This window comes from Empidonax traillii, unplaced genomic scaffold (assembly GCF_003031625.1).
Source record: "Empidonax traillii isolate 1590-97213 ecotype Southwest subspecies unplaced genomic scaffold, ASM303162v1 scaffold206:size1282135, whole genome shotgun sequence".
NCBI classification, from domain to species: Eukaryota; Metazoa; Chordata; class Aves; order Passeriformes; family Tyrannidae; genus Empidonax; species Empidonax traillii.
Window position 1 is genome coordinate 822027 of NW_020955399.1, and position 27571 is coordinate 849597.

General features: G+C 36.6%; 1 protein-coding gene across 2 annotated transcripts in view; it reads right to left on the reverse strand.

The window, feature by feature from the left end:
- Positions 1–27571, reverse strand: part of AKT3 (AKT serine/threonine kinase 3) — a 145811-nt gene that overhangs the window by 53367 nt on the left and 64873 nt on the right. For both annotated transcript variants that reach the window (XM_027887313.1, XM_027887312.1), the window contains exons 3-5: positions 14520–14645; positions 2946–3057; positions 1340–1484 (exon numbers count right to left, since the gene is read on the reverse strand). In XM_027887313.1, coding sequence (XP_027743114.1) covers positions 1340–1484; positions 2946–3057; positions 14520–14645 — 383 coding nt within the window. The remainder of the gene's footprint in view (positions 1–1339; positions 1485–2945; positions 3058–14519; positions 14646–27571) is intronic.

Consider the following 27571-nt stretch of genomic DNA (forward strand, 5'->3'; position numbering starts at 1 on the left):
TCCAAATCCTTTCCACATAATCGCACTGCCTCTCACAAGGCTGACACGTCTTAAATGCTGCCTCTGTCTTGCTGTCAACTTATCAACTTTTACCCTGAAGCACAGTCATTAAATATCCATACCACAAGGCTAAAAGTTCAGTGTCAGTCTGACAGTATATGATCAGAGTATTGTTATGGGTGTATATAATTGTTTTTTACCTTTTTCTACAGAAGCTAAAGGTTAGAAAATTGCATACAACGAAACTACATGAAAGAACTCTGCTTTTGCTGCAAACTCAAGTTCTCAAAAGTCAAGACATGATAGAACTAAAATTACCTATGACACCTTTGTTGTATTCATAAGGGTATAGTTTGCAGCTCCTGATTTTTCTATGATTCTTGCTTCATATAGTGCAGCCAAAAAAATATGTTCTACGAGTAAAGACACATTCACAATTTCTTTTAATTGTTCATCATTAAAAGGCATCCAATTACATGAGCTATAAGACTATTTTGCTTGCCAGCAGACTTCCACCTAGTTTTCTACAGGTTACACTTCTAGCTAGAAAGAATTAAGCCAGTCCTTTATTTTTCATGTAATTGCAATGTGTTTCTTGAGTCATGTCAACTCTGCATAGTAAATAAAAGACATCCATTTGAATGATCCATTCTTTAAGAGTAGTCCATACAGAAACACAGGACAAAATGGAAACACATAAGCAAACTTTTGAGTGGCATCAGATCTTAAAAACACAGTCTCAAGTTTGCATTTTTAACCTGTTGACTCTGGTGATACAACCACAGGCGTGTAATAAACAGCAATGTACATGTTCCTACTTAAACCAAAACCTGTGAAAGACAGCAGAAAAAATAAAATGCTGTTTTCTTTTACTTCATTGAAAACTAAAGCAGAGTTATTTTCCCAGTTAGCAAAAAACAAGGTCATTAAACATGAAAATCCTGCTAACCTTTCTCATGCAAATTATCTAATTTGTACTCAGTATTATTTGCATGAGAAAGAGGGAAAATGTACTTGTCTAAAGAAAATATTTTATTACCATACTTCTAAAAGAGCAAACAAACAAAAGGATGAAATAACAGTCAAACAATAAGCAGAATGTTAACATGTGCCTGAATGGTTGAACTTTGTTTTTCAGAAGTGCTCTATCAGACAGCATAAATAAATAAAACTAGAGCAGTTCAGCTTTATTGAATTAAAACAAATAAATACCTTCTGCTTCTAATACTGTGAAATTTATGTAGAAATACTATTCCCAGGATATTGTTTTACCCAACTAAACCATTCTACAAAAGTTAGTTACATATGAGCCCTGTCAGTTATTTTTTAATGTCATTACCTTTCTTTTATGATGGGTTGTTGAAGCATCCATCTCTTCTTCTCCTATATTGTCTATCTGTGAGGTTGGACTACAGTTCATTCTCTCCTCTTCTTGCCTCTGAAGTCTGTCTGCTACAGCCTGGATTGCTTCTGTCCATTCTTCCCTATCATGAACAAGCCAACATCCCTATTAGAAACTCATAAAATATGTTACATGGTTTATAATGTTTTTCATATGCTACATTGTTTTTATTTTCAATTCTCATGTTACACAGCAGAAGACTTTAATAAATTAATCACTTCAATTTCCTTCCAAATTCTGCATTTTCTTAAAGGTGGTAAAACTAATCAGAAAGGATCACTGTATGGTTAATTTAAAGAACTAGCAGTCTCTAATTTTGTAAGTATTTTACTAGTGGAAACTTGAAAATACTTGTTCTATGTATAATACACCTAAGAGCATAGGATGTCATCTCTTATGCAACATGATCTGATAATAACTTGCTATTTTAAGAGACTTTGGTATTCCCCCTCCCTGCAAGACATTTTCACAGCAAATAAATAAGATTTATTAAACCATATCATGTGTTCAGCTCTTTGTTTGTCTCCTCTTAAAACTCAACTTACAGATTTTTTTTCAAATTCCCCTCCAAAAAGGCCCTCAAAGATAACTAAACTCCTACAAGCATCCTAAAAACCAGTGGCTGCACTGAGGAGCAGGCCCAGATGAGGGTTTCTGTGGAAGGACAAGCAGGGCCAGCTGAGCCCATTCTGTGTGCTGGCTGACCAGCACAGACACACCAGCCGGCCCATGAGCATGCCATAGCCCCACACAAGTGCACTACCAGCTGATTTTTACTCATCCAGCAAGAGAGACAGGAAGAGTCTGGTGATATTTATTACAGAATGCAGTGGGAGGTACAGAAGAAAGACAGGCTGGAGAAATAGCATGAAGGTAGAATAAAACAAATTCTAAGTGAACATACTAATGAAAGAGAAACAACAGAAAAAGCGAAGTTCTTGCTTATTTATTGATAAATACAACAACAGCCAAATCACAGTACTAGTCTCAACAGGACAGATGTCCACAGAGGGAAGATGCAGTGCGTCAGCTAATCGGAGACAGAATATAGAACATTTTAGGAAGGTACACCATCACATATCTTCTATATGCTTTTTGTGCATTAAAAAAGTTAATTCTTAAAGAGTTTGTGAGTGTTTACTGGAGCAGGAAAAACTAATAAGCAAACACAAAATAAATTACAATAAGCATACTGCTTTCTGTGCCAGAAAGGAGCACATTAGGAAGAGTAAGACAGCAAGGCTGGAAATACTTCAATCCAGGCTGTGGTTGTTCAAAATTTAACACTTCAGAGACATATCATGACATAGTCTTGGCTTATTTGAACACACTCATTCCACCTACTTGCAGGCAACTCTTACACTAGCTGTGAGCTCAGATATTATTTTACAGAAGCTGACTTAAAAATCTTTAACTAACTGCTCAGATGTGCTCAGAATGTTAGAGTTCCAAGTGCTGATTGCTGTGCAGGCCCAGCAGAGACTCTGATGAGGCTTTGGCGTAAGGAACAAGAAAAGCAAAAAAAAAAGAATAAAACCCTCACCGTTCCTCCGGAGTGTCTACGTGGAACGTCCTCTCTATGACAGTGGTCCACTGAAGACATCTGATAATAAATGTGTTTGGCTTTGGTCGCTCTGTTTTCATTAGCTGACATTCTAGAGAAATACATGAGATTGCCTTTTTTATACATTGCCAGTTAATGGGTGAAGAGCAAATAAAATTACTTAAATGAAATACACACAGCTTATGTATACCCATTCAGGATGTATCCAGCACATACAAGGAAATATAGAACAGCAATATAATCACAGGTTTGAACAAAAGGTAGCAGGTAATAATCATAGGGTGAAGAAAGCAGTCAGAGGAATTGGTGAAATCTGTATTATTGTCCATATAAAGAGTGCCATCTCCATTTGTGAACTCAGTCTGTGTTATGAGGGTAAGAAGAGTATTAGATCCCAGATTGCTATAGTATGCCAAGGAAACAGCAGTAGCCACAGGCATATTTTTCCATCTGCACCTGGCAGGAGGAATATGACATTTTCCCTTGAATGGAAACCATGTCACAGTTACTGATAGTACCGTCACTTCAGGATTAGATTTATTGTAAAATACCCTATCAAAGAAAATTCAGATGTTGAAATTAGTCTGATTATTAAACGTAGAACAACCACACACACACCCCCAGTGGGGCTGCCCCAGGAAATTACCTAGTCCTCTTTATGCCCCAGGGCAGAATCAGATCTACCTATGCTACTTCTCACAACTATTTCTCTACACTCTTTCTAAAATCCACAAAAAGTAGTAATTTCAAAACCCTTGTAAGCAAACTATTCCATCCAAGTATAAACAAATTATGTTTATAGCTGGATGATTTTTCCTAGGATTTAATGCAACTGTTCCTGTAAATTCAGCATATCTGTTTTTGTCCTACTAAGTTACTTTACCTTTTCAGCAGCTATCCCTTTTAGACATTTGAACACTGTTTTATCTCTCTTCAGTCTTCTCTGGCCTAAGTCAGTTCAACCAATCTGTCCTCACAGGTTGTGCTTTCAGATCCAAGATCTTCCTTGTCCCACAGTTCTAGACATACCATAAACCGCCTATTACCCTTTTGTTGCAAGACCCCAACACTGGCAATTCAGGCAATGTTCAATGACACTATGTATTAGTTTTATGATGCATTAAACATTACAACTGCAAAACACTGACCAACTAGAACTCCTTATTCATGCAAATATATTTAAACACTCTTCTGAAGTTAAGGTTACTCTATCAAAAGTCTAACTTGTTTTCCTACAGCTACCACAAATAGACACAAACATCACATCTCATTTTCTGGAATGCTATCACTCATTCAAAGCTGATCCAGATCAAACATGTGATCTAAAATGATTCATCTCGTTCACAAATCAATCAATAATGGTATGTTCACTTACAATCTGCTGTTACCTCCTTTTGGTATAGCTACCACCTACCACTTGACCCACACCTTTTAGCTGACTTTTCTATAGCATAAAACCTTGCACTTATTCTTGGTGAATTACATTTTATTTATTTCAGTTAATGTCAACGCTTTACAAAAGTCACATGATATGTACCACTGCACAAGGCAAGCTTTTCCTTCACAGAAATAAGTTATTTTGGCTTGACATAATTTTTCTTCACAAATTCAGGATCCTGAAACCTCAGCTATCATCCACTGTAATTTTTTTATTTGGAACAGCCAAGAAGAGTGGAAGTGGGTATGTCTATTGATACTGTTTTTCTCCTGCTGAACACCTCAGAAGCTTAATAGACACATGTATAAGGAACAAAAGAGGAGTAAATACTGCCCTATGCAGATGCGTATTCCTCAATGACCAAACTTAGATATACTCCATACATAAATTATTATGTAAGTCACACTGCTCACTTGTCGAGGAGATGACATTCCATTTAACAAACATTCCACTAACAAAGTGAAACAGCAGTTCACCCTCAATGCTTATATACACTCTCCAAAGTCTTGGATGGGATGAGAGCCATCCTCAACACGTAGAGGAAAAAGCTACAGCAGGATGGAAACAGGAAGAGGGAATTTACCACAAAAGCTAGAAGAGAATCAAGCACAATGAAGCGGAGCTGCTTAGCTTACTTAAACTGGGTGCAAATATTAGTCATGAGATCAAAGAAACCCCCATCTTCAGGGATATGGTCGAAGTACAACTGTGATCACAATGACTGAGAATCTAGGGTTAATAGGCTATTTCTTCTTAACTTCCTCAGCCGTAGCTCCAAGGAACGCATGGGCTACCTTCCTAACAGAAGAGCCTAAAAGCATTGTCTGCTCTAAGATTACCTCATCCTACTCCTGACAAAACCATCCGCTCATCTTTAATCCTATCACACTTCAATCACGTAGGTTGAAATTTTCTTTACTGGGTGTCTGCCTAAAGCTGCACACTGCTGGAAAATACTGCTTTTTGGAGAGGAGACTTAAAACTTGGCAAACCAAGACCTTTGATATCCTTTCAGTATTCCTGTGAAAATGTAAGGCATCTGGCCACAGTACATGTGGGAAGGATAAGAGTGCAGTGGGAGGAGGGTAAAAAATTACAATTACAATTACAATTACTAAAGAATAAAATCATCAAAAATCTATGCATCGAGTATAACCAGAGGCTACAGCTATCTCCTGCCTCTACACGTGCTAAATGAAAAGCTCTTTCACCTATATTCATAATGCCTTATCCTCTTCCTTGGATAACACAAAAAAGAAAATACCTCACTGAGGCAAAATCCAATGCACAGGGAGAAAAGTGAGGTGACTAAGTGTGCATTAGGAAAACCTGAAGGCAAAAAGGTACAGAGACAAACTCGCAGAAAAATCTGTACCAATAAAAAAGCACATCCTCTCCAGTGCCTGTAATGGAACTGAAGACTTTGAATTTGACCATTTATTTTCTCTTCACAAATACATAAAAAATGCATATATCTAAATTGCATTACTTTAAGTTTTTCAACTGAAGTATGAAAAAATTAGAATAGAATTACATCTGCCTATGTCCAAGTGCTGTCTATAACATGGTCTTTACTTATACAGAAGGAGTATACTATATATAGTGTAATAAATACTTACATTGTTACATACATTATGTAGTAAACCTGTATCTACTATATGATTATATGAATTTTTTTCAGTCAGTCCTCGAAGTGATAATGCACATTATTAACCAGAACAAAACATATGGATGCACATAATAAGACCCGGTACTACAAAAAAGTACTTACTCTCTGAATTTTTATTACAGATGACTAACCAAATCAACTAAAGGTAATAAAAAATAAACTAAAGGTAAGTAAAATTAAAAAAAATGAAAATGGAACTGAAAACATAAAAAAAAAAAACCTCCAAACACATAACCCCCAAAATGCCATTTCCCTATCACTGAAGGATATTATTGAAAAATAAAACCTAGCAAAACTTAATTAGCTTTTGTAATATCTTGTTACAAGTGGCTAAAGATTTGATTTCCTCATGGAAGGTTAAAAACGAATACGTTCATATCCTTCACTTCTGAAGCAAGAAGAGTTTCAGAAAGAAGTGGAGGACCAGTGTATTTCTTAAAGTGGTGTGCTACCCATCCTTCTTGAGTAGGTAAAAGTAACTGAAGTCTGCTGACATTTAGTAGGCCCACATGTTTCATGTGCTGCTGCACACAAATGTATGGGAGAAACGGTATTTCTGCCATGACTGCAACATGAATAAAAACTTCTTTGTGAATGTCTTTCACCTACCACTAGGGAAAAAAAAAATCTATTAAGATGAATAAGTGCTGTAATACACAGTAACTGCTAATTACCAAAATATTTTTCTACTAATTAGTGGAAAAACTATAGTAGTCTTAGACAGAGTGGATAGTTTGGAAACTACAAAAGCACAGAAGAAAGAGTGAAACTGGCTACTGAGAGCTGGCTCCGAATGCTCGAGTGATAGTTGGGTCATTACCAAGAGTAGAGAACATTCTACCATAATGTCTTCAAGTTTGCTACTATACATAAACATATGTAATTAAAGGGCTGAATCTCAACTCTAAACAGTTGGAAGTCTAAATTAGCATTCAAAAAGATGAGTAAGCCAGTAAACAGACAGACTCAACTTTGTGTTCTTGTATGCTAGCCATCTACGACTTGGAATTACACATTTTAATCCTAAAGAGTTCTGTCTTCCTGGGATGAAACATCAGTCATGAGAATTTTCCCCTTTAAAATTAGAGGGGAGGAAAAACCTTGAGGGAGAACACTTGTTCAAAGCAGCAAAATACAAAATCAGTAACAGAAATTGACAACTCTGTTCCAAAAAGTGTGTAGCACTCCTTTGGCCATTTCTGGATGTATACAGAAAATGGGGGGGAAAATAAATTAAGACAGTATAAAGAAATGCAATGAATGTTTCTCTAATCTTGAATTTCTCTAAACACAAATAAATAAAACCCCAAACAAATAAACAAACAAAAACCCCATCGAAGTCAGGTACATACCGGAGGTTAACTTCCATCTCCATACCTACAACAATCCAACAATTCTAAAATGTTAGACTATCTTTTTCAAATAACTGCTACTATCTAAATTAAGTAGTTATGCTAGTTAAAACTCTCCTGAGCAACTCTAACTACAAACTGTATTTCAAAACGTTCTGTTTACTTTACACCATTCTGAACCACAGATGACAAAGTTTGCTTGAAGCTGTAATTACTCTGCAAAGCTGGGAAGCCAATTAGAGGGCCTGAAACCTGCCAGTTCCAAAAAAAAAAAAAAAAGCACAGATCATCTGTTCAGATTTTATTAAAAAGTTTAAAGTTTGAATTCTATAACTTTAACCATATAATCACCAGTATCATTTTCCTAAATGCAGTCATTCAGCACAAAAAAAGAAATAGAAAGAGTACTAAAATCATTTTATTATTTCATATATGAAAGGTTTCAACTTCAGCAGTGTGTTGATACAGCTAGACAAGAATACTAAACATACTAGCATCCATAAAAAATTGCACTAAAAAATGAACAGAAGGTTGCATATCTGAGAAATTATTTTTAATACAGACTGAGTTTTAGCACAAAGGATAACTTCTTGTAAATAACAAATTATATTAAAAAGAGTATCAAGGCACTGCTTGTATTGTTTAGAATATATGCACTTTTAAATACATAGAATGCTGTCTATATACAGATCTGTATCTATCTATTTGCATTACAATTTAACCTTGATTTCTTATTCTTACCTTGGTCTTTCCTTCACAAGACAAACAATTCTGTCCCAACCTTTGCCTGTTCAATTGCTGTTCCTATTTTTTTTCTTTTCATATCAAAATTTAATGAACACACCGCTTAAAAATACCTTTTTCTATTATTGCTACTCTGCACTCCACAGACACACTTCTCTGATGACCTTTTTTGTCACACAAATAGCAGACAACTAGCAGAACACACCATTTTCAAAACACTGACACATGCTTTTGCTTATATCCATATGAAAAATTAAGTTTTTTGCATATATGTACAAACACACCTGTGTACTTGCATACACACACCCCACCTTAGCTTGATGTCTCTTCACTCTCCCTCTTGTTTACCCATTCCATATGAGAAACCTGTTTTTCTGAGGCTTTCCTTAAGGCTTTGTTCGTTCTCACTACATCTTATCTAAGGGGAGTATCACCTTAAAAATAAGTTTGGTCACATAGAGATTTATGTGAACAATTTATTATCCCTTCCTTGGTCCCAATAAATGAAGGTTTACCCTAAAAATGTCATCCCCAAAACTGCTGAACAGTTCATTTTTGTCCATCATATCATTCTTTCCTTGGTATTCCTCATTTCTTACCCAGCCCTATCAACATCAGCTATAGGTAGTTTTTCAGCATGGTCTGTTCCTGCAGCCTACCATCATCCTTGTTATCACTCTTTATTCAGTATCAAAATGCCATCCATCCTTCTACTGTCACAATTTCAGCACCAGTTCTCAAAAGCATTTCTAATTTCTCTCTGTTTGCCAAACTAGTTCCCTTTTAAACTCTCCTTAAAACTCTCCTTCACCATGCCTTAAAAAAAAAGGAGGGATGAAAGGAGGGAGGAAGAGAAAAAGAGAGAAGAGAGTAAAAATCTAACCTTGACAATGGATTAGTTGTTGATGTGCTGAGACCACTGCCTGTACTACAGGCTAATACTGTCTCATTGTTTTCTCATACTCCCCCCATCTGTTTGCATCCATCTGCTGTTCCTTGTTTTATATTTGGAATTTTAGTATTTTGGAGCACCGACTGACTTTTTGTTCTGCAGGGGTAGAAATCCCACTTCTGTGGGGTTTGGCTCCTGACAAGTACTTATATATGCTTAGATAATATAACAAAATATATGACTGCAAAATAAACACAACTCCCCCTTAATTACATTCCTTGAAGCTGCAAAAGATCAAACTTGATGCACTTCATCATGCTACAGAGTCTTTTATTTACAATACTTCAAAAAGTACCAAAGTACCATCCATTCTTCCCGCCATTACAACTAGTTTGCTATTTGCCCTGTCATGCAAAGGGGGAGAATAAAAATAAGAGATTTCTGCATAGGTTTTGTCTGGGCATTGCTTTGTCTTCATGGAAACACCCAAATTTTATTTAAGTAACTGGGTATATCACACCAGCATGATAATTCTCAGGCCTGGCTATAAACTTAGACCTTACATGCTTATACCAGGTCCTACGCAGACATAATTGGAAATTATTATATTTCTTATACATATTAGATTTGAATTTTAATTTCCACAGATGTATTTGCATGTGCTGTATATTACACAGAGATGCCTTTTTCTCTCCACAAGTATTTTCAGGGTTGAATGAACATTATTTATTCAATTCCACTACTATTATTTTGGAATAAAATTCACACTGTAATTACAAGTACGTAGAGTTAAATGCTTATCTCTGGGTCCATGTCATTCACTGCTCTAACAATTTTTTTAAAAAAATTGACTTTAATTGAAAAGTTATTTCTGGAGTTGCCCACAAGGTCATGTCTAATGCCAAGGCATTTTGATGCATAATTTAATCTCACTTAAAACAGACATATATATTTTCCTATCTATTTCTTTAAAGAGTGTCCTTAGAACTCTTTAAACCCCTAACATTATTCCCCTGAAACCTTTTAATTTTCATGTTTTGAAGATATTTAAAACCCCAAAATAAAAAAATCTCTTCTCTGGCCCACTGAAACATTAAGACTAGGAAAAAGTAGCAGATTCTCCATTTACAATAGCCAAGGTAAACCAATAATTACTTCTGCAGAGAAAATAAAATAAGGTTTATAAAACTTTACCTTCTCATAATAACTAAAATTTGCTTTTTCTTTTCAAAGAAAAATGGTAGCTGTACCACAGAGTGCTTAGAAAGCACTATCTTTCAAGATAGGAAAGAAATTCCAGGTGACATCATTTTTGGCTAAAGCTCAAAGGCTACTGAGAAGGGATACAGCTCTTCCCAATTATTCCCCATATAAAGATCAAAATGAAGGCAAAGGGCCAATTCTTAGAGATACTTCATCCCAAATGTGCTGTGTGATTACCTACATACTCATTGCGTATGTGAGAAGTTTTTTGGGTTTTTTTTTTTGATCAGTAAAGTCACACATGTTCCTTAAGTAGAACTGAAGTAGAACTCTACCCCACTCTGCTTTCCCAAATAACGATGACGATCAAAGTGGTTTACACAAGGCAGCGTTGCTTCCACTTATGCAACAGTGGACCAGCTGAAAACAGTGTTATGAGGCCACACTGGGGATTTTTGGTGGGGTTTTTTGTTGTTTTTTTTTTTTAAAGTGAAGCCAAATTATTTTAAAACTGGTTCTGACTGCATAAATGCCTAAGCAGAAGCAATTTAAATTAACATATTTTATTTTGCAGTTGAAGTGGGCTAGAAATGCACACCCACGCAGTTACCGTGACTCAGTCAATCAGGAGTATCTGTTTAAGCTACAGCAGCTTGATTACTCGCAACTGCTTCTCTCTACCTGAAAAGAGCTGAACTGATTTTGAACCAGCCAATTCAAGTAAGCTCACACTTCTGAATTTATCCCTGGAAACCAGTATCAACCGGTTTTAAGTTTTCACAATGAACTTCCCCCCAGTGTAATTACACCGCCTTCATTTATCTTCAAGTGTACGGTTACATACCACAGCACAGCTTTTTGTGAGTCTCAGTGTCAGGGCACGAGCATTAAGTGACTAACAGCATACTTCAAATACACAGCTCGCTCAACTCCCATTTAAAAGGGGACAGTTCTGTTTGGTGCAAAATAAGCTGGTTCCACGGGAGAAGAACCAGAGTGATTCCTAAACACTGTGCAGTGTCACCAGATCTGGTTGATTTGTTCACCACTGCAATCTTGCAGCAGGTCCAAGATGCAGTGTGGAGTGCCCAATGCTGCCTTCCATGCGCACCTGAGGTCAGGAAAGTAGTGGCCACAAATAAAGTCCATTCAGGACACCTGAGGGCAGTCCTGCATCCTTCCCTGGGGCTCAGCTCCACCCAGCCTCGGTCTGCTGCATCCTTCAGTCAATTCTGTTTCATCTTCAGTGCTCCAAGGAAGAAAGATCCCTCACCTCCATTACAGGCCCATGTGGTTCCACTCATTTTGGGTGGCTGGCAGTGCACTGAAGCATGTGTGCTGCCTCAGTCTCTCCCTCTCTAAGTGAAGTGTCTATCTGTTTACACACCCACTTCCAAATGCCTTCCCCCCACATTTCCTCACAGAATACCCCAAGGAAAAGGAATGGCCTCTGAATACTACACCCTCTGACAAAACATCATCTGATGAAAAAGGCTTTATTAGCAAAGACATTTATTACTGGAAGCACTGTTAGTAGTATGTAAAATAACTTCATTCTCTCCAGCCTTACTGTCATTCCCAACAGAGTACACAGATGACACAGCACCAGGGAAAGTATAATGCTCAGGTGTGGAACTTCAGGGAGCCACACTGGGAGAAAAGATACAATGGCTGGGAAAGAGCCTTATTTTTACAAAAGTAAAGCTCACGTCACAGGAATGGAAGGCAGGGGACACTGGAAAGAAACTATTTATATGACTGAAGTAATTAGATTGACAGAGCTGGTTATAAAAGTTTTAAACTACAGAACAAGTATCATACAAAGCAGAGCTGTGCAAACTTTCAAGTGTTTAACTTCAACAGCACTATGAAAATAAAATTGCAGCCTTGGCCTTTTCTGCTTAAATAACAAGCTGCAAGCAAGAGCCAAAGATGTCTATCATCTGGAGAGCAAAAAGTAGACTGAGACCACATTCTCACTTTACAGATAGCTACAAAGATTACATGAAGATAGGACTGTAAAGACATATCTTTAAGTCCCTGCCAACCTAATCAAGATGGTATTAACAGTGATCTCACACTCCATCTGCCTGGCTAGTAATTTATGAAAAACGTACTTCACTATTACAGGAAAAATATGTTGCACTGCTTGTGGTCACAAACCTACGGCAGCAGCTCAGAACTCTTGGATCAGAGGCCGTGAGACCAGTTCTTGACATTTACCAGGTACTTCCCATGAGACGTGATTCATTCATATAACAATTTTGTTTGTTTGTTTGTTTGCCCTACTGATGATCTCATCTTCAGCCAGATAAAATAGCTGATGAAAAACTTACAGTCCCTTACAATTTAGAGTGCAATACCATACTGTTTTGCTTTCCATCCTGTGAATTCTACATAGGCACTTCATTTAATTTCATGAGATTCAGAGTGATACATCTCCCTATTCTTGCACTGATCAGCAATCATTTCTGATAAAATTATTCCTTTTCCTACCAGAAAACAGAAACAGTCATCTTGCTTATCAAAATAGTATTTTTTTCAATTAATATTGCATGCTTGTTCCTTTAGCTTGCATTGCCTTAGAGTCAGACCTATGGGATTTGCTAGTTGCAGAAAGGATTTTTGCAGGGGGAGGAGTGGGAGGAGGGGAGAGGGGAGCAGTGGAGGTGGTGATGGTGTCATTTTGGAAAACAATATAAAATCTTTCAATTTACAGCAAGGCAAAGTTCAAGGACAGCATTCTAATACTAGAATCACATAACATGACCTCTAGGTCCCAAAAAACCCCCAACCAACAACAGTATAAACACACTGGAACTAATTGCTAATTATGTATTTCTACGCTTAGCAGAACTACCATTTGGATCACCCTTTTAGTTCCTGTAGCAAGGGAAGATAGGATATGCAACGAAGAACATGGTAAATCGGGACAAAAAAAACCCTACTGTATTTCTACAAATAGTCCTTCAGCTGCACACTAGGGAAAAGTACCTAGAAGACTACTAACTGCATAAAAGAGTAGTTAGAATATGCAGAGCAATAACTAAGGAATAACAGCTTATGTTCTAGTCAATTCCTACTCATATTAACAACTTAAAGATACCACTGCCTTTAAGCTGAATAGCAACAAGGCAAAGTGAGCCTCTAAATACTATTAGAAGATTTGCACACTCAATATCATCTGTAAGAATTATACCATAATCATAATATGCAAAGTTTTCTTCTTCTGGCTGTGAGACGAGACATGCAATTGGAGCACGGGATTATTTTCTTACCAAATAAAATACACAAATTACTTTGTATACACAAAGGCTGAGTCAATCTCAAGAACAATTTTATCGAGAAAATAGGAAAATTCAGTTCCAGTACCATTTGCTCCATCTTCAACAATGCAGATGAAGGGAACCTTTTCCCTAAATATACATACTCTTTGTGGCTCCTAGATGCCTCTATAAAACTAAACACTGACACTTACTGTATTGCAGTACCCTAATACATTTTTTAAAGAAATTCGGTAAATTTTCAAGTGTTCCTCTGAAAGTTTCTATGTGTGATATCTGCAACTCATACTCCAGGAGATTTTTTTGTCCCCTTAATTTGGCTCCTCAAATACTTCCATTTCTGTTCACAAACACTCTTCTACAAATCTCATTCTGCCAGATCAAAAAAACCTACAGATTTGTCTTTTAGAAACGTTCTTGGAAAACAAGCAATCTTCACTTTATCCAACAGATACACACTTTGTAGCTTTGTTAATATATGCAAATTGTCTGATTGCTTGAAATTACTGATTAACAAGGCTGGAGAGCTGATTACCTGATTATCCAAGAGAAAAATAACTTAGCATGATTTTGCGTCATTTGACAGTCTAGATAATTTTCTAATTAGAGTTTTCAAGTGAATTCAGAGATACCAATGAAAAAGAGAGAAGAGGTCAACGATCTTTCTAGGAATTTTCTTCTTACAACAATCATTTGTCAAATGTCATTGTTATTTACAGACACTTCAGATACACATGCACAAAAATGAGATCTTAAGATTTCCAAAAACATTTAAAACCCAACCCATGATAAAATCTTTAATGCTATTGTAAAGACATCTTTAGAGGTGGAGGTAAGATTAGTGGTGCACTAGTAAGGCACACAGCAAAAACTTACAGTGTTACCAGTAAATTCTGAACTGTACATGAAGCAATATGTAGCAGATAATCTGTCAATATGCTGAGAGAATAATAAGTACTGGAAATACATACTTGCCACAGAAAAGTTGTTGAGTGGATATGGCAGATCCACATCCTGGGGCTTCTCCTTATAGCCTATGAAAGAGCCATCTGTCTTTAGCAGGAAATATCTTGGCCGCCAGTTTTTTATATATTCTCCTAAAGTAGAAAAAAATGTTCATTAGTATTGTAGAAAAAAACTAAACTTGAATATCAAAAAACAAACATAACATATTGGTGTCTAACCTTAGTTATACCAAAATCTTTTCAGATGTTTTCCATTTACAGATAAAACCTTAACTCCCTCCAAAAGAAGAGAAAATTTAATTGCAATGGTAAGCCTGGACTGTACAACGATGCCTCTGGAATAAGAAGCTACAAGCATGGTATAGTAATATTCTGTAATTCTAAATTTAATCACATTACACTCTTTGAAAATTCCTACATCTTTACACCTATGAAGAATTCAAATTTTTTTCAGAAAAAAATAAGCCTGACTTTTAATAACCAAGTGAAATCTAAACTGCTACAAGGTAGAACATTTCCTCTCCTGAGCCAAAGCAAAAGTCATTAATTTCCTCAAAACATACACTAAGCAAATACAAGAAAATTGAGGGTAATGGAAAAACCTACACAGAATATGCTTAACAAATGTAACTGAGAGCAAAAGGAATAAAAAAACATAAGTAGAAGCCAATTACCTTCCAAGAGATAATTCCACCAATAAACCTACCATCTCCACCTTCCCCCTACCCCAGGCTGAGCAGAATAGTCTGCAAGCTATGAGGTATTTAGGATCAGAAACATAAAGAACACAAAGACAATAGCTTAATTAATGCTACTTATTTGCTATTAAGGGCAAAAACTTCTCTTTAATACTAATATACTTCACAATGCCACACCAAAATCCCATCAACAGTTCCAGTTTTAGAGTGCAGTTACTCCTTTAAGTACAGACCAGTTTAGATTTGCCCAATTTCCCCCATCTTTGATTTCTATAGGCTCTGCAGAGTAAATAATGAGGACTTAGAGTAAGTCACTGTTTCAACATTATACAAGTGAAAATTTTAAGAAAAAAGTGTATTAACAATGCAGAAACTCCAACCATGCCTAGGACTTCTCACCACTTGCAAAATGCTCTGAATGAACCATTCCAGGGGCTGCACTGCTCCTGTGCTAAGCCCCAGCCAGTTAGTGCTGTTTACCACCTCAGCACCCTGATAGCTGTAGCTACATAGCTTTTAGGCAATTCAAAAGTCAGAAGGAAGTTTGCATCCGTCTAACATGGAGGTTACTTCATTAAAGGGTAATCTAAACATTCATTAATCACATCTTCACCTTTCCATCACAGCAATCAACTAATTGTCACTGAAGTTCAATGAGGGAATCACCGGTATGGCCTTGATGAACTTGATCACAGCTTGTAAAGATTTTGACGATACCCATGGCCTAAAAAAAAAAATCTAACTGCAGCCACTAATATTTCTGATTTTCAACACGTATTTAAGCAGAGAGGGGGTGTTGCAATAGGAGACGGAGAGGAGGAAAGAGAAGAAAAATTAACACTGGGCTATTCAGGCTGGCTTATGTTACCTGGCCCTCAGCAGGAAAACTCTTCCTATTTGGTCCTGCTTCTAGATAGCAGGGTACTTGCTTGATTCTGTTTTTTAGGCATTTTCATGTAAGTAGAAAGAATTGAAAAAGTCAAAGTGTACTTAATTTGATCACAAAATGAATAGAGCAGATATAGCACTAGTTACATTTGTATTGATGTAGAGCTTTATCTCAGACCTCCGGTGCTAGCTGGGCTGTGAACATCCCTACTGACACTGCCACTCTGAACTGATTTCACAATGGGAAATCCCAGCTAACAGGAGAGCATGCAATAAAAACCAAACCAAAACAAACAGGTATGAGATAGTTTGTAAGCTGAAGAAGAAATGCAAGAGCACTGTGGGAAAACAAAAGTGTAACTTTATTACCAACAACTATGAAAACTACATCAGCATTACATGGAAAGGTAAAGATACTTCTTAAAATAAGTTTGCTGAATACTTGAAAATGAAATAATCATAGGCCTAAGTAAAGGTATGACTCATATTTTAAAACTATTTAAAATATGCCTTCCAACAAATTTGCTGAAATATGCATGGACTCAAAAGTTGAAGCCAAAACAAAACCTTACACATCAGATCATCCAATATAGGTTTTAAAAATACTAACATCCTAGCTGCTTTGTAAAAGAGATGATAAAGACAATCTTTTGTATTTTTCTAATAAATTATATCTCATTTCATTGTACGAGTTAAGTGTCAGGAGAGAAAATGCCTGTTGCTGGGTTTGCAATCTATTGAGATCTTACTCTTATCTAGAAGGTGGGTTAACTTCTATGTAGGCAGGCAGCTAAACACACTGATGAATTTGAGGACAGCAACATCAACAATATCAACATGCCCAAAGCAAATCAGCCATCCAACAGCTCAGGTTTCAAAGAGAGTCCTCTTTTCTGCAAGGAATAAACTTGAGAGGAAGATAAGCAGACTTGACTCTAAGAATTAGGGCTGATAGGGGAAGTACACTTATTAGTCACTCAGAAAAGAACAGAAGCCTTTATTTACTTATATACACTCTCCAGGACTAAACCTGCGGAAAAGGGGACCATTCTAATAAGTGTCCTGAGAGATCCAGCACACACTTCTCCGATCACTTACTCCCTCTTCACCGTTTGGGACAACACTTTAGAATGAGTATCCAGCACCAGGCAAATGCAGAGTCTCTTAACCAGAAAACCAAACAGATTTCTCAGCATCTATAGAGTTAAGTGGCTGATGTTCTGCCTGGAGAAAAACCATTAGAAGAGTATGATCAGCACTTCCAAGCCCCTCTGAAGAGAGCTAGCAACTTTCAACAAAAGCTAATCATACGACAGGTAAGTACCAGTTTACCCATAAGCACAGCTGTACCTCTGTCTTTGCTCTGCAAACTATAGCTAAACATAGAAAAAGTAATTTGAAAGCAATTGTAAAACACTATGGCTTCATAAGGATCCATACGTTTCTTTCATAGATGTATTTCTTTGAGGAATGTTTCTCCTAAACAGTTTCCCAACATTAATCATGGTCAGACTGCTTTTTCAAGACATCTCTACAAACAAACATACTTAAAACCCCTAATTTCGTCTTAAAATGACCAATATTCCAATCCCTCTCCAAGCCCTATTCTTGAATATTTATCATCTGCCCAACATTTATTTTGTAATTTCATTAACAAAGGGGTGAACACTTTTGAAGACTAAAGTAAACGGTGGTATCAGTGAACAGTTCACTTAGCTGCTCAAGTGGTTTAATGGCTCTCAAAATGCACTCTAGATGCTCTCTTATAACTGCATTCCTTCTACATAATGTGCCTAAAGATAGAAAAACATTTTAGTCTATACTTCTGAACAGACATGTGCTTACTGAACTGCCTTTAAAGAAATAGTCCATACAAAAAAATGCTAAAGCAAAGTAGAGCACTTAAAAAGGAAGAACTTCTATGTCTTCTAACTTAGTAGCCCTGCATAAAAAAAAAAAAAAAAAAAAAAAAAGGCATTTTTTTTGGTATGAGCAATATTCAATCACTTTAAAGATATTTGGAGTGAATGTTTGTTAAATATCTCCACACAAGCAAACTAGAGGAAATTTACATCTGAAATTCATTAATTTAAGTGAAAGAAAACTCCATGAGAAAGGAGAGGTCCAGGCAGGCTAACCAAACCACAAGATATCCTGACAATTTAATGAAATGGAACTGCAGTACTTAAAAAAGCAGTGGATCTGCCATAGAGAATTAATAGGCTTGTACCCTGCTTCCTGCTGAGTTAATGTAAGTTAAATTATTATTTTGCCTAAATTTACACCCTTCTAAGTTGAAAAACACGTTCTTTTAGGATCTGTTTATTAGACAGTAAGAAGAGGTTTCTAATTGCAACCACTGCAGCAAAGAAAGCCAAGTAATTCCTACATCATTTTAATTCTGGGCAAAGTTTTTAAAGCTACTTGAGAAAAGTGGCACTAGAATATGTACCTCGATGATACATACAGAAAATAAATATATATGCAGACACAAAGTACAAATTTATAATCAATTTTATGGTTTTGGGATCTGCTTTTTTAATAACTACCGAGAGAATACACCCAAAAAAGACGAAGACGGTAGTATATTCCTGAAGCACATGAAAATGCAATCTGATCTTCATGCAAAAAGCACCCTCGTAACATACATCTCTTTAATTAACATTGTATTTAATAATACACTGGCTAACAACAGTAACAAAGAATACTTAATGAAGGTTTGTTTAGAACACGACCCTCGTGGTTGCCTCTTTATTCGCCTCTGTACTGCAGCCTTAATGATTTTTCTTTTTTGCCTTTGGCAGACAGTTACAAGAATCCTGCCTTCAGGACATTTTACAAAATATGTTTATTCCAGCGATGCAATGTTGGTAGTTTTGATACTGCTGAGGAGCTTCAGAAGCAAGAGCTTTCTAAGAAATCATATGAGTAGTCAAAAAAATCCTTGTTAGACAAATGTGCCACTCAAAGTTTGTATTTTTTTTTACTTCACCTCACAACTCAAACTCTTTTTTCACACTTATTTTTCACCTCAGATTCAAGAGTCACTATTGTTAGTCTCACCACTTGTAATCCTTAAGCATATAGAAATTTAGCAATTATTAAAAAAATTAATCCATAATAATTTAAAATTAGTCTTATTATGAAAAATGTATTTTTTAAAATAATCACTTTTGCAAAACATCTACATTTTTCAGTATGTAAATGGTTTCAGAGGTGTGAAAGAAATGTCTTTAATATACAGTGCTGATACGCAACAGAAACCTGAGTTCAAAAACTTGCTTCTTTAAAAGAAGCAACAGCTGCCACACAGACATAAGTGAGATTTAAGGGGGATGGGGGCGGGGGGGAAACCACCAAAAAAACCCACCTCCAAGAACACATCAAAATTCTGCCGCTTGTCTATTTCACTAATTTATTCAAATGGCTTTAATAGAAATAATACACAAATATTGCTTTCCCTTCTTTTTTGTTAAATGAAACTCCCTACAATAACATTTAATAAACAGAGGGGAAAAAAACCTGAATTTATCTAAGACCATTAGGAAAAATTATTTAAAAGTCAATAAAACACCCAAATGCAATTTTTCTTTAAAAGAAACAACTGTAATTAATGTCAGGTCAAATAAAATTTGTAGTAGTAATGCCAGTGGTTTTGAGATTGAATTTCCTTACCTTGGCCCTCTGAGGGCAGTGTTACCTAACACACGATTGGAAGCATCAGCAGACTATTTGATTAAGTCAGTAGACACTAAGTAAATGTAAAGCACTTCTCTTAAAATATGTACTTACTTCTAATTTCATTATAAGAAATTTGCTACTGTAAAAGCTACTGTAAAAAATAAATGTTTAAAAAAATTAAAAAGTATACCTGACCTCATAATTTGATACATGTCCTTCAATCTAATGTAAATGTGTAATCATACATCACACCAAATATTTTACAAAATCTTATTACATGCCAAAAAATTAAATTAAACTGATTTTTTCTAACATGCCTTAATTGTTTTAAAAGGAATTTTTATCACATACCCTCTCCCAGGTATTTGCTGGTAGTTCAAAGAAAAGCAGAATTTGGAACTAACACTTTCTGATTCTCTCTTTCACTGTGAGACAGTGATAATTTATTTATACTAACTGTTTTCCCACAGTTCCCAGTAATGCTGAATGACACTTTGAGCACATCTGTACTTACATTACTCAAATTAATTTTTCCATTCCCAAGTGAGAAATAGGAAACATTTCATGCTATGTGTGGGCATTGGCTTATACTAACACCTAGGTTTCCCTAAAGTTTCTTGCCAATTGGAAAGTTTAAGTGAGAAAGTTTGAGTGCCTTTCACTGTGCACAACATGGCAATGATCCAGCGCAGATATCAGTAAGACTGGTCAATTTATGTTCAGCTATTTACATGTATGTGGGCAGAAACCACTGAAAACCACACAGCTGTTAATATTCTGTAGAAGGCAGCGAGTAGCCTCGGGTATGAGCTCTAGAAGTGGCTCAGCTGAGCAAGGGGAGAGGAAAGCAGGGACAACCCTCTGTCCTCCATGCCAGACAAGATGCATCAAAGAGTTAGCTAATGGTAGATTCTTTGTTCCTGAGGCAGCACTAAGCAGTGACCAAAGAGAAGGGCTCCTGCTGGTAAAGAAGATTCCTTCCAAGCAGAGAGGTGCAGTCAGGGCGAAGATATGGAGCAGCTCTCCATGGTCTCAGGTGCACCGCTGCCGCTAAAGCGACGGGGAGAACCAGTTTCCTCAATGGAAAAATTTTCCCTGCTCTACTTGTGGGGTTTCCTTCCACCCAGGTTGTGGATGTAACCTATAAACATTTCTACAGAGTTCTAGGGTTCAAATGACCAGCCACCATGCCTTTTTCATTTCGACTGCTGGAGTGAGTCATTGCCCTATCTTGTATAAATGCAGCAGTACTTCAGCTCCTGCTGTTTATTCAACCCTTCTCTGTTGCATTAATAATCTTTTCTCTAAAATATGCAAAAAAAATCTAGACAAAACCATTCAGTAACAGAGACATATCAATATTCAAATGTGAATGCAGTTTTCAAACTGGTCATCTACAATATCCATTCAAAATTACTGATGTTTTTTGGCATCTCATGGAAAATAAATGTTCGTTTTCATATGCACGAAATTTTGTCCTTTTAAAAAATCATACCAGAAATACTGAGCTAGCTGACATCCTGACAAATTGAGAATTGACCTTTACCATGCCCATTTTGAGCCAACAGGAAGAAAAACTTGCCAGTTTCAACATCACTCTCACTTCCCTTTCATTCTTGAAGGATAAGAATTAGAACAATAAATAAATTAAATAGCAGTTGATATTACCACATGCTGTCTGGAATAACAGAGTCCTGTATTGCATCAGCATCCCTGAGCAACAAAGGAGATCAATATTTTCTAAATATGCCTGCTATTCAGGAATGGAAAACCAAGGTCTGTATTCTGGAAACATTTAGAGACAGTGCTCACATTTTCTAAATTTCTCTCTTGCACATGACTTTATAGCATAAAAGCCCAAAAATGCTACACTATTTAGCTGCTTCTCAGAGCAGCTTTTTATTTTTTTAATAGTGCTGAGCTGTACTAGTGGTAAATGCAAAAAAAATATTTGAAATGTTGTTTCACGTATTTTTTTCATAGCTAAAACCTTACTGTTCTCAGTACTTCTAAATATTTGTAATTTTTTTATACAGGACTATCAGTATCAAGTGGTACTTTGTATAACAGAAAAAAGGATCTTTTTCAGATTTTGAAAATATTTTAAAGAGCAGGACAAGTATACAAATATTAATCTATAAATTACAGTGAATAAGACAGTCAGCTACTGCAGCAACAATTTATATTCATGTACTTGGTACAAATGTATTAAATCAGACGATTAAAATATAAATGCTTTTTACACATAGCCAAGTTGAACTAAACATCTTCTTCATACTTACAAAATATTGTAAAATAGTTAACGCCAATTTACCCTAGAAATTTCAAAATTTTTATTGTTTGAAAAGGAGTATGAAAAATTTGACAATAGCATTACCATTCAGCTGAGTTTCTTTAACAGATTAATGCGTTGTCAAAATTATGTGACTTTTCCCCCCTTTAAACTTGTACACTTGCTAGCATGTTTTCACAAAGCAAACTGTCTCGCTTTTAGAACTGGCACATTGCAATAATTTTAAAATAGCTCCTCTGAACTTTCTCCTTGTCACTAGGTGTGCTCTTAACCTCAAACCTTGCCAGGTGCCAAAAAGCCAGCACCAACACCATTCACTGACGTGTCTTCATCAATCACATCGCTGAAGTCAACCTTTTTGCTTTGTCGCTTAGGCTGCATCACTTGCAAAGAATCAGTCCAAGATATACAGATTCCTCAAACTGCTTGAGCTGACACAGTCCCACTACTGCTGTACACACCAGGAGATCTTTTTGGTTGCATGAAATGCTTCATGATATGCAGCAATGCAGCACTACCCAGAGTAACCGAGCTTCACACCGGTGGTGACGAACACATGAAACACCACAATTCTGTGAAGAAGGACCAACAACACAACTAACAGGCAAAAAGCAAATCTCCATCTGCAGCGCTGGTGACCTCTGTCTAGACTCAGATGCAGAAATGGGTACTTGAGCAGGAGGCCGACACATCTGAATTTTCAGTTAAAACTGACATAATCCAAAATGGACATCTTCCACTCTGCCATGATAGAACGGCACATCACATGCTCCCATCAGTAGTTATTGTTACCAATGACCTAGAGATGCTTATAAGACCTAGGATGGAAGGCACAATAAAAATAGGTTCCTTCACTTTGGTGAGGGATTGGCGGGAAGCAGCGGTTAGGTTCATTCCAACAGTATTTAAGTCATGGTGTGACTGACCAAGAAACCCTGGTAACTGGAAGACATGTCTGCAATTCACAGCCATGCTGGCCTCAACCACTATTTCATTTTCCATTTTTCAGTTCAATACAGATATCTGAAGGTTGAATGTCACATAACATTAGAGAAGAAAATTCATTATTTTAAAAGTTTTCATTTTTATCTTTAAAGTAATAGATCACCTGGACAACAATGCTTTTGTTTAGCCCTTTTGGGGCTAACTTAATTTCCCCTATTTTATCCTTTCTCACACTTCTTTCACGTTATCCTAGAAATTCATCATGATCAGAAATCACTGAACAAGAAATAAGAAAGGATTTTAGTGTGATCCAAATTTATTTTATGTGCAACTGTCAAACAGGAAAATATAAGTTATGCCTGACCAGTCTCCTGCCTTCAGAGAAAGAACTGAAAATAAGATCAAGCGAAAGAGAAAATTAGTTGCTAATCTCATTCTAACCCCTAGCATTTACTTGCCTACTCTATAATACTAGACAATCACCAATTGGCACTTTCTGCATAAGAAAAGCTCAGGATGCAGAAGTAGGGGTATGCAACCTACTAGTCTTGAGGCAGACAGACAAAGCTATGTAAGAACTTGTAAAGCACCTGTCCCCCAAACGTCTGAGACTGAAATAACTGCATTACTCTTTCTACTTCCACAAGTACCAAATTTGTTAAGTAGTTGTTTTGTTTTTTTAAAACCCACCACATGGAGAAATCAAAAGTTTTCTTCCCTGCAAGAAAAGGCTCTTTTTAGGAATAAACAACGGAGGGAGGGAAGATATTAAACTCCTGAACTAATTAACAGAAGTAAAGAAGGCGGTGGGGGACAATGATAATTAATACGTACCCTCCTCCTAACCAAATCTCCACATACATTCATTCTGTATATGCACACACAACAGCAGCATCATAAACCGTCTCAAGTTCTTGCCATTATTCAGTTCGACATCTGCACATGTTTATGCGTCTCTCCAAACAACCTCTTGAACACCCTGCTGGAGCTGTCATTTTTTTCTTCTCCCTATCTGGCAGATGGCAAGTCAACAATCGGCATCAACAGCAGCCGAATATCTCCCCCCTCCATCCGACCCCCCTAAACAGACACAATAATAACTTCTTTGTGCTTCCCCACAATGCAGCTGCTTAAACCATTTCGCTACAAGGCTGCTTTGCCTTAATAAAAAAAAAAAAAAAAAAAAATCCCTTCTGTCAAGTCTAAAAAGCAGCATAATGTTAAGCAAGCTAAAGCCACAGCACAGCTGCAAACGGGCAGACACATTGACAGCTCCTCCCTTAACAAAGCCCTGTGAATTGAAGGGGGTTCATCTGAGGCTCACACAGTAATTAGTATAAAAAAGTCCGACAGCCTCTATTATGCTAGGAAAAAAAAACTGGACAGAACTGGGCTGCTGTTTTGCGTCAAGAGTTCTGCTGCAGAGTAGATAAATCATGTTGGGTTTTTTTCCTCTCTTTTTAAAGACAGTAATAAGGAGGATGAGAGAAGCTAATTTGAAAACTTGGACACAGTAATTGTACCATATGGTGAGCATTTATCCCTTCTGAAATACACGCTAACAGTCACTTACATGCACAGTGCTTTGTTTTACAGTTGTTATTCTCCCTACCATATTCATAAAATGGATCTGAATATCTGATACTCCAGAGAAGTTGTGTGTAATTAGCAGCAAAACTGCCTGAGCTTAATATATTGGCCTAACATAGCAATCCAGTTAATTGCAGAAAATCCCATGCCCCCTAATTTAAATAGTGTCCACTTCAAGGATTTTTTTATTTCTCTCAAACTGGCTAAATATCACACATCATAAAGTTCAGAGAAATTATTTATTGACACTAATACTCCTTGATACTGTTGGCACTAAAACACATGAGCGGGAAGTGTTCTTCTTTCCATCCAGTGCAGTATAGAGGAATTAATTCAAGAATCATTTAAGTAACCACAAAATACTTCAGTTCCACCACACTTGGGAAAGAAACTACTCCATAAATTAAAGGTGAAACCGAACTTCAACAAGGGGCACAGGAGACAAAGACTTTATTTCGACTCCCCCACCTTCACCCCCATTTTCATCCTGGATCATATTTTGCAATATTTTTGTTAGCAAACCAAATGCTTTGTTCATAAGGACCTGCAAAATTCGGAAAATATACCACCCAGGATCTGCTTGCTCTTTGCCACATGCTTTCAGCTTTTCACCCTCTTCAGACAATTAAATCATCATGGAATCACAGAAGATGAGGAATCAGTTGAGTAGAGATGGGAGAATTTAGGTTTCGCTACATAAAAGAAACACTGTAGGTAAATGGGAAATTATTAGATCTTAAGTACTGCTTTCAGAAAATAAGATGTAGTAAATTTCCAAGCAGGGAAAATATAAAACTCAAACAGAATAAAAGATGAAAATTTGGTGAAAAATTAACCAGACACAAAATGAAGTCTGCAGCTGAGCATAATATACTTGCAAAGAATCAGAATGGTTTCTTTCCCTTAGTTTTTAGTTCAGAAGACAACAATAGAATCTGCTTCAGGTAAGAGACAAATACTTTTAGTCACTCTAGATCAAAAAAGAGGTATTGGAGCGGAGTGCTAAGTACTACAGAACTGAACTAGTCAGAATACATCCACACTTACTCAGAAATTGTAAAGTAAGGTAAAAACTACTGGCAGAAAACAGCTATCCTTCACTTATAACAGTTCAACTGAAGGATTCTAAATGGAGAATTACACCCAACCCCTCAATATTGGGAAAAAAAAAAAAGGTTAGAAAGAACGTAAAATTTTCAAGTCAGTCAGCTGGATGGCATTTGAAGAAAACTGTTTTTAATCACACATTTAAATAACTCAAACTGACATAAGATAAACAAGGCAGCACTGCTTTTGAGTAAAAAAATCATGCCCATCATATGGGCTATCTTTAAGAACGTCAAGAAAATAAAATGGATAGAGACTGACACAATTTATTTCATCTTTTTAAAAAGCTTTTAATAAGTTTAAAGAAACTAATTGTGTGAATGAAAAAAGCCATGTGGTAGAGTCGAACAGGAAGAGACCAAAACAGAATAGCCAAATTTTCAAATTTCAGCCCGTGAAGCACTACAGTTCTCTGTTAGGAACACTTCTAATTAAGATATACAACACTGATCTAGAATCAGCACTACATATACTGCAAGACAGTAAAACTATTCAAGTTTATTAAAAATGGGAAGAATTTCAGAGTGGCAAAGCTACACCAGTGAGCTGAGAAACATCAGATTAAATACAGTGAAGAATTACTTGAATTAATAAACAGTTACAGGAATAACCTGAAATACACTGTGTAGTTTTCAGTTAACCACTAAAAACAATTAATATAACCCCTGTTTAAGTATGCAGTACTGCGAGAAAAGAAAAATGTTCTCATTTATAAAATTACAGAATTCTAGGAATACTATAAATATTATTACTCCAAGATAAACAAATAAATTACAGTTTTGATAACTAAATTTTTAAAAAATGACAAGAGAACAGAAGAGCTTTCAAGACAAAACAACACACTCAACAGAGTAGTAAGCAGAGTTAGAGAGAAACAGAGTGAGGAGAGAAAGACTGGATTAGGATTCATTTTCAAAGGAAGGACTACAACAAAAGGGTTTAACAACACAAATGGCCAATAGCAGAGTATCAGTCATTTCACAGGAACGCACCCTCAGAAAAATTCAGGAAAAGATTTTCAAACATTCTGCCTACACAGTCCTGGATGAATTCTGTAACATCGCCATGGTTTGCACCATGGCAATGCCAGCCACTCTCCCATCATTTCATCACTGGACCCTAGCTGCACCTTTAGAAAAAGTCAGCCTCTCTTTGAATGTTGTGAGACATCTCCAAACTTGCATGAGCATTCTTCTTGAAAAATTAAAATCTCACATTCAGGAAATTGGTGTAAACATTCAACATAGGCATATTCTGCCTTTAATTGCTATGCATTTTTTGTCCTAGCACAAATCTGGCACTAGCCAGGAAGAACTGACGGTGAATGAAAGGCCCAGTCCTTGGACACTTTGGTTCACTTTAAAGACATCTACTACCAGCACAGTCCACTTGGGAAGGCGAGGAACACTTGTGAAGGAAGCATGCAGTGTATTCCACGTCCCACTCCAGTGCATCAGCACTGGCACCCATATAGCTGGGACAGGTCTACAGAAGGCACACTCCAAGAAGATAGGTTGTGACCAGATCAAAACGATTTTAGGTCACTGTACAGCTACTATCAGTACAAGGGGCAAGAAAGATGGGAGGGAGAGGGGGATCAATATTAACTTAGGCAAGACTAACTACTGACTAATCAGACTGCTACTCTGCCTTGTGAGTGCAATTCCCATTTTCCAGTCAAGGTAGAAAATCAAGTTCAAGTGATTTAAGTTTCTAAGACCAACTGCATCTCTAAGCAATGATGCCACGGTAGTTCTGACAAAATATTAAACCAAGACTTTTCCTAATACAAATCCATATTCTACACAACCAAAATAAATCCTGAGATATATGTCAGAATATATTCTGTCATTTAC